This window comes from Zalophus californianus, chromosome 13 (genome assembly GCF_009762305.2).
Source record: "Zalophus californianus isolate mZalCal1 chromosome 13, mZalCal1.pri.v2, whole genome shotgun sequence".
Classification (NCBI taxonomy): domain Eukaryota; kingdom Metazoa; phylum Chordata; class Mammalia; order Carnivora; family Otariidae; genus Zalophus; species Zalophus californianus.
Window position 1 is genome coordinate 36830690 of NC_045607.1, and position 17513 is coordinate 36848202.

Here is a 17513-nt window from a genome sequence, read left to right on the forward strand (position 1 = left end):
CCATCCAGGTGCCCCTTGAATTGTTTTCTTAGTGGTTGCCCTGGGCATTATAATTATCATAATTTATATTATTTAATTTATCCTAATCTTATCTTCATCTTATTTTATCTTATCTTTATCTTAATAAATCTTAATTTATGATAATCTACTTTGCTCCTATACAGTTTGTTCCTATAAACTTTGCTCCTATTTGGTTTCATTTTCTTTTCCCTCCTTTTTGCTCTCACAGGCATACAAATTACATCTTTATACATTGTGGTGAATTATACATTCATCAACACAGATTTATTAGTATTGCTTTATGCAGGCATCTTTAAATCAGAAGAAGAAAAGTTATAAATATGTATTTATACTATCTTTTATATTTTCCTTTGCAGTTACTTTTACCAGTGCTCTTTATTTCTTTGTGTGGATTTGAGTTACTGTCTAGTTTATTTTAGTTTAGCCTGAAGGACTCCCATTACTGTTTTTTGTAGGGAAGATTTGCTAGCAATGGATTCTCAGTTTTTGTTTATCTGGTCTTGTTTTCTCCTTCATTTTTGTTGGATAGTTTTGGTGAGTATAGAATTTTTCTTTCAAAACTTGAGTGTCATTCAATTTCTTCTGGCCTTCATGGCTTCTGATGAGAAATCAGCTGTTAAATCTTATTGAGGATCCCTTGTACATGATGACTCACTTTTCTCTTGCCTCTCTCAAGATTCCCTTTTTGTTTTGTCTTTTGACAGTTTGATGATGTGTGTAAGTGTGGATCTCTTTATGTTTGTCCTGTTTGGAATTTGTTGAGCTTCTTGGATGTATAGACTAGTCTTTCAGTCAGTATGGGTAGTTTTGGGCCATTGTTTCTCCAGATATCATTTCTGCCCCTTTTTCTCTCTCCCTTCTTTCTGGAATTCCTATTATTTGTATATTGTTATTCTTGATGGTGTCCCACAAGTCTCCTAGGCTCTGTTCATTTTTCTTCATTAGTTTTTTCTGCTCCTCATGTTGCATAATCTCAATTAACTTATCTTTAAATTCATTGATTTTTCTTCTACCTTCTCAGATCTGCTCTTGAACTTCTTTGAAATTTTCATTTCAGTTATTGTGCTTTTCAACTCCAGAATTTCTATTTGGTTATATTTTTTAAAGTAATTTCTATCTCCTTATTGATAATATCTATTGGGCAAGTCATTGTTTTCATACTTTCTACTAGTTTTTTTAGACATAGTTTTCTTTACTTTGAACTTATTTTATTTATTTATTTATTTATTTATTTATTTATTTATTTTAAGATTTTATTTATTTATTTGACAGAGAGAGACACAGCAAGAGAGGGAACACAAGCAGGGGGAGTGGGAGAGGGAGAAGCAGGCTTCCCGCTGAGCAGGGAACCCGATGCGGGGCTCAATCCCAGGACCCTGGGATCATGACCTGAACCGAAGGCAGACGCTTAACGACTGAGCCACCCAGGCGCCCTTATTTTTTTTAAGATGTTATTTATTTATTTGAGAGAGAGAGAGCACATGAGAGGGGGGAGGGGCAGAGGGAGAAGCAGACTCCCTGCTGAGCAGGGAGCCCGATGTGGGACTCAATCCTGGGACTCCAGGATCATGACCTGAGCTGAAGGCAGTCGCTCAACCAACTGAGCCACCGAGGTGCCCCTACTTTGAACTTATTTTAAACAAGTGACTTAAAGTCTTTGTCTAGTAAGTTCAATGTCTGGGCTTCCTTGGGGTCATTATTTATTGATTGCTGTTTTTCACCCGTGTATGTGTATGAGCCAAACTTTTTTTGTTTCTTTGCATGTTTTGTAGTTTTTGTTGAAAATTGGGACATTTTAAATAATGCAATGTTGCAAGTCTAGGAATCAGATTCTCTCCAGAGTTTCTTGTTGCTGTTGTTTGCATAGTGACTCTTCTAAACTAATTCTGTCAAGTCTATATTCTTTGTTGTGTGTGGCCACTCAAGTCTCTGCTTTGTTAGCTTAGTGGTCAGTTAATGATTGGATAGAGGTTTCATTAAATCATTGGAACCAATGAGTCTCCTAGTTTTTGCTGAGAGGATATGTGTTTATACTCTTCTAAGACTATTTTTGAGTCACTTGCTGACATGCAGGACACAATAGGCTCCCAAACATTGTGGAACACTGAAGATAAACAAGAGCAACTGCAGTCTTTAGCAGCTCCCACATTTTCAAATCTGGGGAGACCATTGCAACATTGATGGAGGCAGCTCTTTTAGGGCTGCCTCTGTACAGTGGGTCCCTTGTGGCTACTGTCCTGATTTCTGGTGGTTGCTCCTCACTAGAGTCTCCTTTGTTTTATGCAGTATAATTTCTTTCTTTCTCTTTCTTTCTTTCTTTCTCCCTTTCTTTCTTTCTCCCTTTCTTTCTTTCCTTTCTTTCTTCTTTATTTTTTTTAAGATTTTATTTATTTATTTGTCAGAGAGAGAGCACAAACAGGGGCAGCAGCAGGCAGAGGGAGAAGCAAGCTCCCTGCTGAGCAGGGAGCCCGATGTGGGGCTTGATCCCAGGACCCTGGGATCATGACCCGAGCCAAAGGCAGACACTTAACTGACTAAGCCACCCAGGCATCCCTCCTTCTTTCTTTTTTTAAGATTTTATTTATTTATTTGAGAGAGAGAAAGAGAGCAGGAGAGGAGCAGAGGGAGAGGGATAACCTGGCTACATGCTGAATGTGTTGCCCAATGTGGGGCCTGATCCCATGACCCTGAGATTATGACTTGAGCCAAAACCAAGAACCAGATGCTCAACCGACTGAGCTATGCAGGCACACCTGCAGTATAATTTCTAATGCCGGCTCCTCCACCCCTCAGCTTAAATTCAGGCTAAAGGTTCCCCAGTGCTCCCCCAGCCCTGAACCCTGCTTCATTAGCAGCCCCTACCTTAGGCCAAACTTCAACCCTTGCTCCCACTCCTACAACCTTCTTTTCCAGCCCAGATTAGGATCTCTGGGGTATCCTTTCCTAGAACCCAGCATGTGGTACAATCTCTTACCTCAAATGAAATTTAATACCTGTTACAGAAGTGGTTTGAAAATTTGTGAGTTTTAATCTTTTTCAGTATAGCCTGGCCTCCCAGGCCTATGTGCCAGTTTCCATTCTTCCTAGAGAATTTCCTATAAGCAATAATATTTGGAACCAATTAGAGTGCACCATCTTTGAAAGAGTCCATGTGACACTAGTGGGTCTTAGCTTGCGTGATCCAAGAGTCTCTGGTATTGATGCAGCCTCGTGGCAACCAACAGACAAATCTCAGCTAAAGAATAATCATAGACTTTCACAGCCTTCTGTGTTTAGAAGCCAAAGCAGCAAGGATCTAAGGAAGACTGGATTGTGACACCCAGGAAGTTTCTATGTGAGGGGCCTGCAAAGTTCCAGTTAGGGAATGACCAAGGGAGGAGTCTGAGGCATAGTCTGAGAAAAGACCTATCACGGAATTGTTACCTATCAAGGAATTCAGAAAGCTTCCTAGTGAAGGCTTCAGGGGCTGATTCTGTAGAGGAGATAAAAAGTGACTTGTTGAGTCACTCAGAGAATTGGTCAGAAAATGACTTATTGATGTGTTCAAAAGAGAACCTAAATTGGAAGCAACTGGAAAATCCATTGGTTTACTTGGACAGGAAGCTGGGGCAAGTCTATCACAGTGGGATCCCTATAGGTGTGTATTGTTCATGGCTTGCTGCCAATTATACATTTGCCCCCTCCTGGGATGTCTTATAGCTGCTTGGAAACTGGAAATTTGGTACCCTCAGTGAATCAGGAACACTGCCTGAATACCTCTTGGAAGGTATCTTCCATTCCTTGATCTAAGTAGGCATTAGCTAAGCACTAGGAAGCCCAGGTTATATAGTTTTGGGTATGGCAGAGGTAGAACTTACCTCACCAGGTCCTTGAATCCATAAAACTGTTACGTTAATAGAGACCTAATCATGGTTTCTTCCCTGGTCCACTTTTCTCTCTCAGCCACTCATGTTTTAGGAATGGCTAAGCCAAGTTTGCTTAGCTCTTTGAAAGAAACCATTATGTAGATTAGAGGACAGGCTGATCACAAAAAATTCAGTCCCTACCCTGGATAGTTCTTTTCCTGCTCCCTCAGCTGTGAGCAAGGAAGCCAGAGGGCCCTGAGATGCTGGTCATGGTTCACATAGGACCCTCAGTCCAAGAAGAAGAGCAGACAAACCTTTGCCCATCATCCTGGACGAATCTTGAAAGAATGCAAGTGCATGGGGGACAAGAGAGGCAGTCCAGAGTCACTTCCAAGTGATGGCAGGACATGACCCAAGGGATAAGAGTGGAGTTGTGTACCCATACTCTAGCCATGGAGGAGCAGTACCCCAGAGGCAGAGAACAGAGGAGGAGTGTTTGGAGGGTATGGCCACAGAGGGGAGCATCTTCTTGGAGTTTCCACTTTAGGAAAGGGATATTGGAGATTAATTTAGGGATTCCTTTAAGGGTCAAATAGTCTAGGGAGATAGTGAAGTCCAAGAAGACTCCATCTGCTAAATCACAATTGGAAGATGTTCTGAGTGTCAGTGAGCTGGGAGATGCCCAGAAGCTAAATGGCTATCTGAGTGGTCAAGGTGCTCCAGTGACCAAGGAATGGCCCCTACCACCAAGAGTGATGGTTGCCCAAGATTCAGGATGGCCAAGCCTTAAAGAACATGTTACTGTCATTACAAATGAGCAAATGAGGTCATAGTACTGTCATTACAAAATTATACACACACACACATGCAGACACTACTATAAAAGGATTCAGGGGCTTCTCAAAGTGAGTTAAGACCCCACTGCCCAGGACCTGGCTGAAATAGTCTTCCCCTTAGCTCTTTTACTATTTTGACTTTTATGTAGGGGTGTGTGTGTGTGTGTGTGTGTGTGTGTGCGTGTGCGTGTGCGTGTGTGTGTGCATAGAGGGTTACACAGGTGTTAAATGACCACAAATCCCCCATGCAACCTCTAAGATGGGAAAGGCTCAAATTGCAGGTAGAGCTGCTGAGCCAGCTTCAGGGCTTTCTCATGGGAGCGCCCCTGGCCTCAGATAGCCTGGCTTCTAAGGACTCATAGGCTCATCCCCAGACAGCCTCAGGGGAGATACAACAGTTTCCCGGGTCTTATATGTACCCACTGCAGCCAGAGGAAGTAGTCTGGCTCAGCAGACCAAAGCTTCAGGCCTCAGGAAAGAGCCAGGACAATAATTTAGCCCCAGGTGAATAGGGACAACCTAGGGGACCCAAAACAAGAAAGCATGGAGTAGCAGATGCAGGATTGGGGATCTCCCTGCCCAGAGCAGGAAATTTGCAGACACCTTTGTGAGCAAGGCCCCTTGGTTTCTGCAGCGGAAGGAACAGTCTCCTCCCAAAAGTACCTTAGGTAAAAAGATGAGAAGCGTTTTCACTGGCATTGTCCCAGGAGAAAAGGCAAGGGCAGAAGTTCCCTGTTAAAGCTTAGCTGGTGTTAGCCTCTGTATGGAGCCTAGGCCCAGGTGATGGGACCATGGACACTGAAGCTTAGGAGAGCATGGTTCTTGTGGGCTTGATCTTGAAGAAGAATCTGGGGCTCAGGCATGGAAGAAAGTCAGTATCAGGAGGAAGTCCAGGCCCAGGCATAGCCTGCAGATGGGCATTCCTGTGACTACATGGCTCCCCCTTACCCAGATCCAAGGAAAGTGACAAGTGTATCGTGCAGGCCACATGCAGGCCCTGAGGATCAGAGTTGTCTCAACAGGGATAAGTAGTTCAGAGACAAGGACAGAAATCCCCAGAAAATTGTAAGATTTAAGGATCAGCAACAGCGTTCATGCCTTCCAGGAAGCCTGCATCCCCAGCCACGCCCTGCCAGCATGGGCCCAAGATGCCAGCCAGGTACCTCTAGCCGTTCTTTCCACTCCCCCAGGCTCTGACTTTGGGGATGTATCTCTTCTAGTTAGCCAGAAAGTCCTCCTTCATCCCCTCCTAGGAGGAACATTTTTCTCAAAGGAAAATTCCAGTCCATGTAGAGAAAATCTATTAGTTCTCATGCTAGCACTTCCTTCAAAGAGGATAGTCTCTAGTTCTCATAACCAAGTATATTTATTCTTTCTGAATAGATTTGTTTCTTCTAATAGTTGAGTATCTTCTGTCTCTGCTGTGTTTGGGGTATATGTTTTAGAAATCCCAGGAGCCTAGGCTTAGAGGAAGGAAGGAGTCCATGTCACCTTATATTGAAGGACTGCCTGGATTTCTCAGAGGTGACCAGGGCCCTGGGAGGAAGTTGAGTGGTACCTCACACCTGCCCCCATCCCAGGTTCATTGCTCCTGCTCAGACGCCTTATTTTTAAAATACTTTATTTTTTTTTTCATAATACTGTCATTACAAAAAAATACAAAAAAACTACTATAAAAACATTCAGGGGCTTGTCAAAGTGAGAAAACCTAAAGACCCCACCCCAGGACCTGGCTAAAGCCGTCTTCCCCTAGCTTCTTCACTATTTGACCTTGATACAACTGTGGGAGTGGGGTGGGGTCACACAGGCATCAAAGGGCTGGAAATTCTCCCACGCAGCCTCCATGAAGGGTAAGAAATAAGTAGCTTCACATATCACAAAATGGGATTTGGAAGTTTGGGGGTGGCTAGGCCCTGAGTTCAGAGGTGTGGGGAGAAACCTGTGACCCTGAATCTCTTGGTGGGGAATAGCTGCCACCTGACCCCAAAGCCCTTTCCCTTCCTGCTGAAGGCTGGGAGATGGACCCTGCCCCCTACCTCTTAGCCTTAATACTAGCAGGCCCTCTTCCCCTCCCTCCACCCTTGCACGCTCCTGAGAGCAGCAGGGAGGACAGAACTTTCAGCTCTGTGGGATCTGGGTAGGGGAGCTCTCAGGGAGGCTGCCAAGGGCCCTGTTCACCTTCCTGCCCCAAATGAAAAGTGTCTCGTGCTCAGTGGCCCGGTTCATGGGTTACGGACCTTCCCTTCCTATCTCAACTCCGCAGAGGCACAAATAGCTCTAGGTGAGTGCTTTGTGTGCATGAATGTGTGTGCATTAACTTTAGACATGGTGGACCTAGGGGTGAGGCGGGGGTGGGGAAGCAGTGTCCTTTCTATCTTCTTTGTCCCCCAGTAGGAGGAAGCTGAAGAGAAGGGAGAGGAGAGGTATTCCCAAAGCTGAGAGGGGAAAGAGGACATGCTATTTACAGGCATAGACAGGGAATCTCGGTATCTTCAAGTAGCACTCAGGTCACTCTCCAGCCACTGTCATGGGAACTGGATTCAAAGCTAGTGACATGAAAATTGACCCCTGGGCTAGCTCTCCCCACCTCCCACCCACTTCCCCAAGGCAGCCCAGCTCTGAAAGGGGTCAGGGACAGGAACATTTTCCTGAAAATCCAGTGGCTTTTTTTTTTTTTTTTTCATTTTAGAAAAAGTTGCCAGTGTCCGGTGGACATCAAGCTGGGTGCACATTGGGTGGAGTGAGTGTAGGGGGTATTGCTGTGGTAGACTCTGGGCTGGCTAGGGCAGAGCCTAGGAACAGGGTAGGTGCTGCTTAAGTATCTGTCGTGTCTGTGGTGTTAATCTGTCTGGGAAGCGAACTTTGAACTCGACAATGAGGTCTCCTCGCTGGGTGGGCACTTTGGGGAAGGGAAGGCCCTCCCCACGGAGTCTCTTCACGGTGCCTGGCTTGATGACATCATTGCACGGTAATGGGATCACCCGGCCATCGATAGTGGGAATGTTCACAGTGCAGCCACACAGCGCCTGGGGAAAATGAGGCAGAGTGAGGAAAAGGTGGGGTAGAGTGGGAAGGGAGGAAAAGACTGAAGTGAGGAAAGAATGTGCCCATTTTCCCTCCCCTCCCCAACACACACAACAACCTGACCCAGGCCCTACCTCCTTGAGGCTAATCAGGGCACTGTAGAGCACGTTGGTGCCATCTCGACGGAAGTGTGCATGGGGCTTGTCTTTGAGCACAAAGACGATATCAGCAGGGATGTTGTCAGGTGTGGCATCACCCTCTTTGGGAAAGGTGATCTTGGTGCCTTCCTTCCAGCCACGCTTGATGACAATGTGCAGGATCTTGTCCTCGGTGCGCACAGTTCGCCCATCAGGATTGAGGCGCCGCCTTGTGATCTTCATGCGCTTGGTGGAGCCGTGGTAGATCTCCTCGAGGGACACCCGCAGCTCATGCACCACAGGTGGGTCCTGTACCTTACGCCGAGGGTACAATGGTTCTGGGGCTCGCCTTGGACCCCTACTCAGCCCATTGAAGCCAAAGCGGCCAAAGGCGCCAAATGGATCCTCATCTTCATCCACATCCATGTCATCTGGGTCAAAGCCACTGAAGGGTCTAGTGGACCGACTGCTGGCAAAGAAGATATCGAAGGGGTTGGAGCCACCAAAGAAGGAGGCAAAGGTGGCATGGGGATCCCCATGAAAGGTGTAGTGAAAGGAGCCACTGGAGCCACCCGATGAACCACCGCCGGTCTTCAGGCCTGGAGGGAGGAGAAGTTAGGGATAGTGTGGCTGGTCCTGGCCCCATCCCAATCTCCACCCCCTGCCCTCTAGCTCCTAGTTCATGGGCCTAGAGAAAGAAGCCACCTTTAACTCCCATAGAGAGGGCTGGCAAAATAGAGTAAGAAAAGTCTCTGACAAGATTAATTTCTATTCTTAATTATATGTTTAATAATAAAGCGCATCATGAGGTTCAAAGAGGCTGAGTTACCCAAGAGGTAGAAAAGCCAAGGCTAGAAGACTTGGAGGATGGGACTTCCAGTCCTGTAGTCTCTTCCATGTCCCCATGACCCAAAGATGTCTCACAAAGCCTTAAGTGGCTGGCCTGGGATCACATTACAGTCATACCTGACTCCTAAATCTTTATCTCCCAAGACACACAGAGCAAGAGGCAACTGGATAGATTTAACTATACAGGAAGCTAGTAAGTGACCTGTCCCAAATAAGGTGGGGATACAGTCCAGGAGGAAGCCCACTCTCATTGTGCTGCTAGTGTAGTTCCCCTTTTTCCTGACTCCTATCCAAATGGGAAATCAGGAGGGCCCAAAAAAGCAGGAAAGCTCATTGGCTTGGAGATGAGGAGCTGTTTCTTTCTTTTTATTTAATTTTATTTTTATTTTTGTTTTTTTTTCAAAGATTTTATTTATTTATATGAGAGAGTGTGTGTGCGCGAGAGAGCACGTGCGCCCATGAGTGGGGGGGGCAATGGGCAGAGGGAGAGGGACAAGCAGATTCCCTGCTGACCAGGGAGCCCTATGGTAGGGTGGGGGAACTGGACACGGGGGCTGGACACGCAGGGGCTGGATGAGGGGGCTGGACGAGCAGGCTTGATCCCAAGACCCCTGAGATCATGACTGGAGCTGAAATCAGATACTTAACCGACTGAGCCACCCAGGTACCCCGAGGAGCTTTTTCTCTAGAAAGTGTTCAAATGCTTTGTTTCCACACTCAGAGCTCATGGTATTGTACAACTCCAGGGGTGCCATTCATGCACTGGACAGACATAGAATACAAATAGGAATAGAGCTTCTTGGACTTGTACAACACCAAGCCCCACACCCCATACCTGATGTCAGAGCAACCAAAATGCATGAATGCGCTGGCACATTGCGGTCGTGGCCCTAGCTGCTCTCTCACCAGTCAGGTCCTGTCTAAGGAACTCAGATTGCTGGAGGCAGCCTCCATGGGGGGATGGTAGTGGTGGTGATGGGGTGAGGAGTGAGGGAGGGCGTTAACACTGAGAAATGATCTAGAATGTGTAGACTCATGGGTGGGGTGCAGGCTAGGGGAAAAGGGATTCTTTGCTTTGAGGCTTTTTATCTCGAACTTCCGTTGGTTGTGGAAGTCTAAGCCTAAATTAAATTAGCTTCTTATTTCGTGGGACCACAAGGACAGATTTGGGTTGCATTAGAGAGGCCGAGTGGCAGGCAGTTCACAGACTTGTGGCAGCTGCCTCTTCATCCCTCCCCTGAGACTTGGGGTCTGTTCTTTCCTTTTATTGAAGGTCTGATTATTAGGTGAGTTCAAGAAGCTTGGCAGAGCTCAGTGAGAGAGGGAGGCTGGACTGGTAACAACAGGAGGGAAAGCTTCTCTGTAGGGATCCCTGTTGTACCACTGCCACCCTTTTTTCAAGCTGGGAACAACTTGTCCCCAGCCAGGGTTGTGCAGAGAGTCTGTGCACACTTCTGCTGGCTGGCTGTTGGGGAGGAGGCAGGGCAGACAGAAATATAACCCACATTTTCAAGGCTGCTTCTCCTTCCCGGGGCCCCGGGTTTCTCCTTAAGGCTGTGCTGCATTCTTTGGAGACCTCCTGGGATGTAGATCAACAGTAGAACCCAGTGTCTGGGCCTAGAGGCTGAGCTTTGTCCTTCACTTAGGCTTGGTCATGCAGGAGGGGTGAAGTTTCTGGGTAGCTCTCCAGCTAACAAAGGTGAGGCCAAATGGAGAAAAGAGTGCAATTCCTAGACAGGTCACACGGTGGCATGGTGTGTGCACTGCTTCCCTCTTCCCACCCCTCCATCCCAGGGAGAAAAATGTCTTAGCTGAGAGAACACTGGGGATTCCAGCAGATGTCTGTGAATCTGGGAGCTGGCAAGTCTAGTAGGTGAGCAGGGAAAAACTGAAGGAACTAGTGGCACGGAGAATGAGAAGAGGTGGTTGGGAGGACTGGGGTGCACAGAGACACAAAGCAAGGAGGAGAGGAAAAGAACATTCTTTTGAGCACTTATCTACTATCTACTCTGTAGCAGGTACAGTACATATCATTAGCCCATCTAGTTTTGAGGCTGGAGTCAGGAGAGTGAGGAGGAGAATGTGGAAGAAAGGTAGATGCTGTTGGGCAGGAAGGACAGTTCCTCTTAGGAAGGAGAGTCCTCAGCTGTGGCAACGTCTCTTAATATAGCCTGACAGGTGCCTGTGGCTGGCGGGTGGCAGGCGGCCCTGAGGGGCAGGCCCAGAATTAGCAGCTACATCATGCCTGTGGGATGTACTGGGAGGGGCCGCCCTCTCAGAGGCTTTATTTGGGCCTTTCCTGCCACCCCGTGCGGGCCACCAGCTACTTCAGGAAGGGGGGCAAACTGCCAGCAGCAGTTCCCCTGCCATCCTTGGATCCCTGCCACTTCCTCAGGGAGGCAGAGCTCCCCCTCCATTCTGCTGGCTTGAAGTGGGCAAGATCATCTCTCCATATCAGAGTTCCAGTGGTTAATTCCCAGGCTGCTTAAGGGCCAGACTTTTATGCTGATGAATGTAAATGCTCTGTCCTCAGACCACCAAGCCACACACACTCCTTTTCCCCAACCTTCCCTATCAGCCAATGGAGCAGCAGGGACTTCAGGCTGGACTAATAAGGCTGGGAGGGAAAAGAGGGAGGGGGAAGGCCTCTGCTCCTGACTTCAGATGTCTCTAAGGCCTGAATTTGAGGAGAGAGAGAGGCAGAGAGAAGCGGGGAAAGCTATGGTAAGCCAAGGCTGGGTAGTGGGTGGTCTCTTCTCTCCTCTGGGTGTCAGTGCTGAGAACACTTGCCTCCCTCACCCCCTCCTCAGCTTCCAGTTGCCTGCTATGAGAACCGGCTTACCCAGCACCCCAGACAAGGACGGGGTCCAGGATCAGGCTGGAGCCCTACCCTCTTACCTTCCTCCCCATACTGGTCATACAGGCCCCGTTTCTTAGGGTCACTCAGCACATCATAGGCCTCTGCAATCTCCTTAAACTTCTCCTCAGCATTGGGTTCTTTGTTCTTGTCTGGGTGGTACTTCAAGGCCATCTTCCGATAGGCTTTCTTGATCTCATCTTCGTTGGCTCCCGATGGGATCCCAAGAATCTTGTAATAATCCTTTCCCATCACAGCCACTGGACCGGCACTTGTCTCCTTGTTTCTGAAAGAAACCCAGGGCCAGTCCTTGAAGCCCCTCTTCCCTCCTGACCCAGCCCTGCTCCTGATGATCTTGCGATCCCTAAGTGACTCACTGTGTGACTTTCAGCAGGTCATGCCTGTTCTGTAGGCCTCTGTCTCCCCATCAGTGAAATGAAAGGTTTGGACTAGATGATCTCTTCCAGCTCTGACATTCTAGGATTCTGTGATTCTTTCGTCAGCTCCTGGATTTTCCCAGCAGGAAGCTGGGGGCTGTGGCCTACTAGGGGCTAGGCTAAGGCCCAGGTCCCTGGGCCAGACTGAGGACCCCTGAGAGGCCCTGCTGCATGAGGTGGCACCATGGACTGACAGGCCCACACACAGAAGCTGGCAAAGATCAGTGTACTGGGTGAGGTCACCTGAGCGTCGTGGTCTTTTACGCCATGCCTCAGGCATGGTGCCCGGGCTAAGGGCAACTGGGGCAGTGGCCCAGGACTAGGGACAGGCCCGGGTCTTTAGCCAGCTGTCCTGGCCAGCCAGGCTGAGTCAGGGTGTAGGTGCCTGGAGTCCTCTCCGCTCATGAAGACCCCAGGCTCCTTGTCCCTGCTCTCCAGATGATGCTAAGCCTCACGTGTGATTCAGATCAGAGGATGACTCACAGCCTTTGGAAACTGCTGTTTCTAACTCCCTTATTAGCAGGGGAATGACACTGTCCTTCCTCCAACCAGGGCAATAGTTCCCTTTACTCATTTCCCAGTGTCTACACACAAAATGTGTATGAAGACACATCTGTGCCACCTAAGCACTAGTGTTAGTGAACAAAAGCATCCTGGGCATCCCTTTCTTAACCTTAGTTGTTAGAATAATTAGGCACTAATCACCATTTCCTTAATACCTTCCCTACCAGTCCCTCCTTCTCACCTGCCCAGTGGTTCAGGATCTGGCCCAGAGCCAGGCCCACACTCCTCTGATAGTTCCTTCTAAGCTGGATACAGGGGTATTTGTTTTGTGAGGGAGAAACATAGGGCTCTCATTCTTCCACCCTAATCTCCCTTCACCACTGCCTACATGGTAGGTAGGAAGGGAAGGGGACTTTCCTGTAGGTGGTCTCTTTGGGGAGATGGCCAGAAGCCATTCTCTAGCCCTTCAGAGGCTTGGCCAACCCCTACCAAAGCCCAGAGAATCAGAGTCTTTCTAGCAGTGTCCTGTGCTGGCAGCCACAGCTGAGGCCTGCTTTTCTGCCTCTGACTGCTTCAGTGAGGTATACAGGGTTTCCTGGCAGGAGTGAGGGCTGTAATGGGTAAGGGGAGGCCTTAAGGCCCCAGGAAGGCAGGGACAATGGCCCTAGCTCCTGCCACCACAGGGCCTGTTGCAGGTGGCTGAGTTGACTCATGGTTCTGGGAGTCACCTCACTCTGATGAAGAGAAGGCTCCATAAAGGCGGGTACTCCCCCCTTCTCCCCCTACCAGCATGTCACGCCTGGTGGGGGAAGCTGGGGTTGGAAGAGTGAGAGAAGAGCATCTGGGGGTGGGCAGCCATTTTCGGAAGCAACAGTAAAAGCCGTCTGAGAGGGAACTGGGGGTGGTCTGCCATCTCTGCCTCAGCCCACACCTTCTCCCCGCCACCCCAGGACTGGAAAGGAACCCTAATACACCAAGAGGGTGCCCCCAGAGAACCATAGCAGCTTCTAGGCAGAGGGCAAGTGGAACAGCTTGCCAATGCTCCCACCCTCCTCTTGCTGTCCCTGTATTACCTCCTCATCAGGCCAGCTTCCTTCCTGGCACTCACCTGATAACCGTTCTAGACCTACACTTCTCTTGTCTCCACAGACACAGGGCAAGCTCTTTCAGGAACTGCCTTTTTTCTCCTTTCCTCCCTCTCTCCCTCCCTCCCCATACCCACAAGCCACGTGTTGGAATGACAAAGGAGTCCCATGGCATGGCACTACCTTGGATGGAGAAGAATGAAGAGGATGTTCATGTAGAGGCAGGAATGAAAAATGAGAAATAGCAAGAAGGCCTGTATAGGGAGGGGGGATGGTTGATACAGAAAATGAAGTACTGGTGGAAGGAGACAAGGAACGACAAATGGAAACGACTGAGGTGGAAAATGGGTTACCAATGGGTTGAAAGGGAGAGATGTAGAGAGTTGAAATACTGGAGAAGATGTCTGGAAAATGGATGGATGCCTGAAGGGTTTGGTATAGGAGATGAATGACAAGGGGTGCAGTTCATTCAAATGTGAGGGTGAGGTAGAAGGAGGGTTCTTACATGTAATGGGGCTGAGATAAGGATGATATGGTAGGCAATGAAGGGGGATGTGATGTGGAGAATCTGACGTGGTAGGGATATGAGTGCCTTTCTCCAGAGGGACTTACCGGAACTTTACAAACCCATTCAGCGTCCACGCTCGAAGTTTTAAGGGCTCCAGCTGAATTTTAAACATCAAGCTGGCTAAGAAGTCTTCTCCCCAGAAGTGTGGGAAGCTCCGGAAAGCTCCTCGGGCCTGTAGTGGGGGTGCTGCTGGGGATGGGCAGGAGAGCACTGTGCGCTTAAACATGCCCAGCCCAGCCCCTCACCTCTGATCGCTCCGCTGGAGCCTGCTTGGAAAGCTGCAGCTCAGGAAGCCACCTCCTCAGGTTCTCAGAGGCACTTGCCCAGCAAGGCCTGTCCGGTGCAGCAGGAGCTAGACCTGATCCCCAGGTGTGGAGAGTGAAGGAAGAGGGTCCAGCGGCCACCTGCTCTCAGGTGCAGCAATGTCTGTATGAATGGCTGTATGGCAGTGTGACAGTAAGGCTGGCAGTGGCAAGCGTGTGCTTGCGAGTGGCAGCCTGTGTACTTGTGGCAGGTGTGATTGTGAGGGCCTGAGAGGCAGTGAGTTCCTCTCTCTCCGGGGAGGATCCGACCCCAATCCCCAAGAACCTACTCAATGAAGTCACTGACCCGGAGTCTCCTCCCTCGCAGATGGGCGGGGAGGGGCGGGGCAGAGCCGAGCTCGCCCGGGACAAAAGGCGCGGCGAGGAGAGGAGGGGAAGGGAGGCGAGGGGGCTCGGGCGGGGGAGGGTGGTCGGTGATGTCACCGACGCTGACAGGCTGGGCTGGCTCAGAAACGCCTCCGCCCGCGGAACCCAATCCGACCCGGCCCGACCCTCCCCCCCAGCTCAGACGCTGGCTGCCCCCTGTTAGAGGGTCGCAGACATCAAGCACCTTGCAGACCCCAGTCCCCGCACCACCACGGCAGAAGAAACGATGGGCCTTCAGTGTGCCAGCGCCCCCCCATCTCACCCACCCCCTACACCAGGACCCCTGGCTCCGCGACGCCCCCCGCTCCCGGGACCCCTGAGTCCTGTCTCGGTGCCCTCACCAGTGAGGAGCTGCGGGCGCCACCGCGGTCCGTCAGACAGCCGCTGCCCCCTCCCCTGGCTCCGGCTCCGCCGCCTCCACTCGGGACAGGAGTCGCCTGCCCGCCGGCCGCAGACAGCGGGCCGGGGAACCCGCCCCCACGGCTCCGCCTCCGCACCGCCCATTGCGCGGCCTGCCCGTCACTCAGCTCACCCTCCGCTGTAATTGGACAGTCTTCAACGAGTGCCTTGGTGATAGCCGCCCATTCTCCGCCCCTGTCACCCGGCCACACGCGCACACATTCCGGGCAGTGATTGGTGTCGGTCTGATTGGTGCACTCTGGGATCAGTCAACCACACCTCTTCGCTAGCTCGTTGTGTCATTGGTGAAAGGGACAGAGGGCGGCGACTCTACGCGCCCTTTGATTTTATTGGTTGGTCTGTGGGGCTCAGACTCGAGACTGGGGGGCAACTATATTAGTCCAATCTCGGGTTTGAGAAGGTGGGACGTACTGGCCACCGCTCGAATCCCGGGAGAACCTTCTGGAACCTGTTTAACGTCAAAGGCAGCCTTAAAGGAAAACTGCCTACCAGTTGGCGGTGACTCTGGGCATTCTTTCCTTTCTTCGTTTAGGAGGGTAGGGGGAGAGAATAGTGTGGTTTGAGAGCTGTAGTCCCTCGACCAGGGTCAAAAGGTCACCCCTTCTTACCTGTCTTCCATCGGAGCTGTGGACTTCCAGCCCAGACCTGATTCAGCTTAGACCTGATTCAGCTTTACCTTATCTTGACCCGGAATTGACCTGAGATGACCTAGCAAAACAGACCCCGATAGACATGTGGAATTTAAGCACCCTTCTGCTTTCTCCTTTGTAACCTGGTAGTTCTCCCCAGGTTTAGTGCCTCCTCATTAATTCCTTTGTGAGTCCCCTTTTCATCCTCTGTATAATCCCCTCATCCCAGCTCCCTTGTGAGCAGCCCCTCCTCAGCAACCTCACAATTCTCATTAACGTTCTCTCTGTAATCTTTCATCCTACTTCCCCCTTGAATTCCCAAATGTTAGCCCACTTCTTTTCTTTCCCCTCTTCTTGGCTGGGTATGATCTCCTGCCTCCCCCCCACCCCCACTCCCACTCCCACTCCCACCCCCACCCCCGCCCCCATAATCTTCTGTTTTATCCTATCCTTAATCCGTTATCTACTCGTATGATCTCTCCTATCCTAACTTCCCCTTTTAACCCTTCATCTCCGCTCCACATGATTTCCTTAACACATCTCAGTCCCAACCCCCTCTCTCCCCCATTAAATCTCAGCCCTAGTGTCCCCGCTGTTCAGAGCAGGCAGGGCTGCGGAGGCGGTAGCCAGCGGAAGCCGACGCTTGAACAGACACGGTGCCTGGCGCCCACGTCACTGTCTCCCAGGCCCATCTGTGCTACAGGCAGCGGGGGTGGGGAGGGGGTTATCTGGGGGTGAGGAGGCGAAAGGAATTCTTGGGGGGTTTGAGGACAAAGGAAGGGCCAGGGCAGAAGCTCTCACCTCTCTTTCTTTGCCATTTCCCAGAAACAGTTTGGATACCCATGAGTTCATGCAATCTGAATAGAGCTGGACACTGAGGCTTGGAGAATATCAGTACCTGGGCTGCAGGGCAGAGCAGAGCAGAGCAGGAGAGAAATCTAGGGGGTCCTGAGGTCAGGTCTGCATATTCTCCATTCTCTGCCTTCTTTCTAGTGCTCACCGTGGTGATCCCAGGCGTAAAGGGGTGTGAGCTGTGAAGTAAGGAAAGGACGTGGGGTAAGAAGAGGATGGAGAAAAGGTGGGATGAGGGAAATGAGAGGAAGGAGGGAAGATGGGGTGAGGGGGATGGGAAGAGGAGGGGAGGGGAGAGGAGAAGGAGAGGGGTGGGAGGTCAGGATGGGGGTGAGAATGGAAGGAGAAGTGGGGAGCAAAGACTAGAAGGGAGGGGAGATGGGATGATGGAGGAATGGAATAGTAGTGTGACATGGAGATGAGCAAGGTAGGATGACGAGGCTCAGGACAGGTGCTGGCTACTTTGATCTGGGGGATCTCACTCTGCCACCTCCAGACTCATGGGGGCCCCGGCTGTGGGTGGTTCTACTTCCTATTCCAGTTCTATCTATTTTGCCTCCTCCAGCCTTGCCTGTGCTAGCACGGGGGCAGAGAGTTTAGTCATTGGCCCTTTACCTGGTCCCTGCTAATGCTATACTCTGGGCTTAGAACTTCGGGGGTGCAGGGCCATGCCTTCAGGTGCTGGTGGCATGGATTCCACTGTCTGCTGGGTTCTCTATTTCCACCGTGTACTATTGCCCGGGTATCAGGTGTGCATTAG

General features: G+C 50.1%; 1 protein-coding gene across 2 annotated transcripts; it reads right to left on the reverse strand.

Moving 5' to 3' along the window:
• Positions 1-6206: 6206 nt before the first annotated feature.
• On the reverse strand, positions 6207-15319 carry DNAJB5 (DnaJ heat shock protein family (Hsp40) member B5). Of its 2 annotated transcripts, XM_027616936.1 has the most exons (5): positions 15194-15319; positions 14409-14521; positions 11611-11855; positions 7861-8462; positions 6207-7728 (listed from the first exon to the last, which is right to left on the reverse strand). In XM_027616936.1, the coding sequence occupies exons 3-5, from the start codon at positions 11819-11821 to the stop codon at positions 7495-7497; spliced, it is 1047 nt and encodes a 348-aa protein (XP_027472737.1). In that variant the 5' UTR covers positions 11822-11855; positions 14409-14521; positions 15194-15319; the 3' UTR covers positions 6207-7494. The 2 variants fall into 2 exon arrangements, with proteins under 2 accessions (XP_027472737.1, XP_035579723.1); XM_035723830.1 differs by lacking the exons at positions 14409-14521; positions 15194-15319 and adding an exon at positions 14208-14389.
• Between the last annotated feature and the right edge of the window lie 2194 nt (positions 15320-17513).

Coding starts and splice junctions, on each gene's coding strand:
- DNAJB5 (XM_035723830.1), bottom strand. CDS start 14,389: ATGTTTAAGCGCACAGTGCTCTCCTGCCCATCCCCAGCAGCACCCCCA. Junction 8,463..11,610: donor TGACCAGTATGGGGAGGAAG/GTAAGAGGGTAG, acceptor TCCTCCCTCCAG/GCCTGAAGACCGGCGGTGGT. Junction 7,729..7,860: donor CCCTGATTAGCCTCAAGGAG/GTAGGGCCTGGG, acceptor CATTTTCCCCAG/GCGCTGTGTGGCTGCACTGT.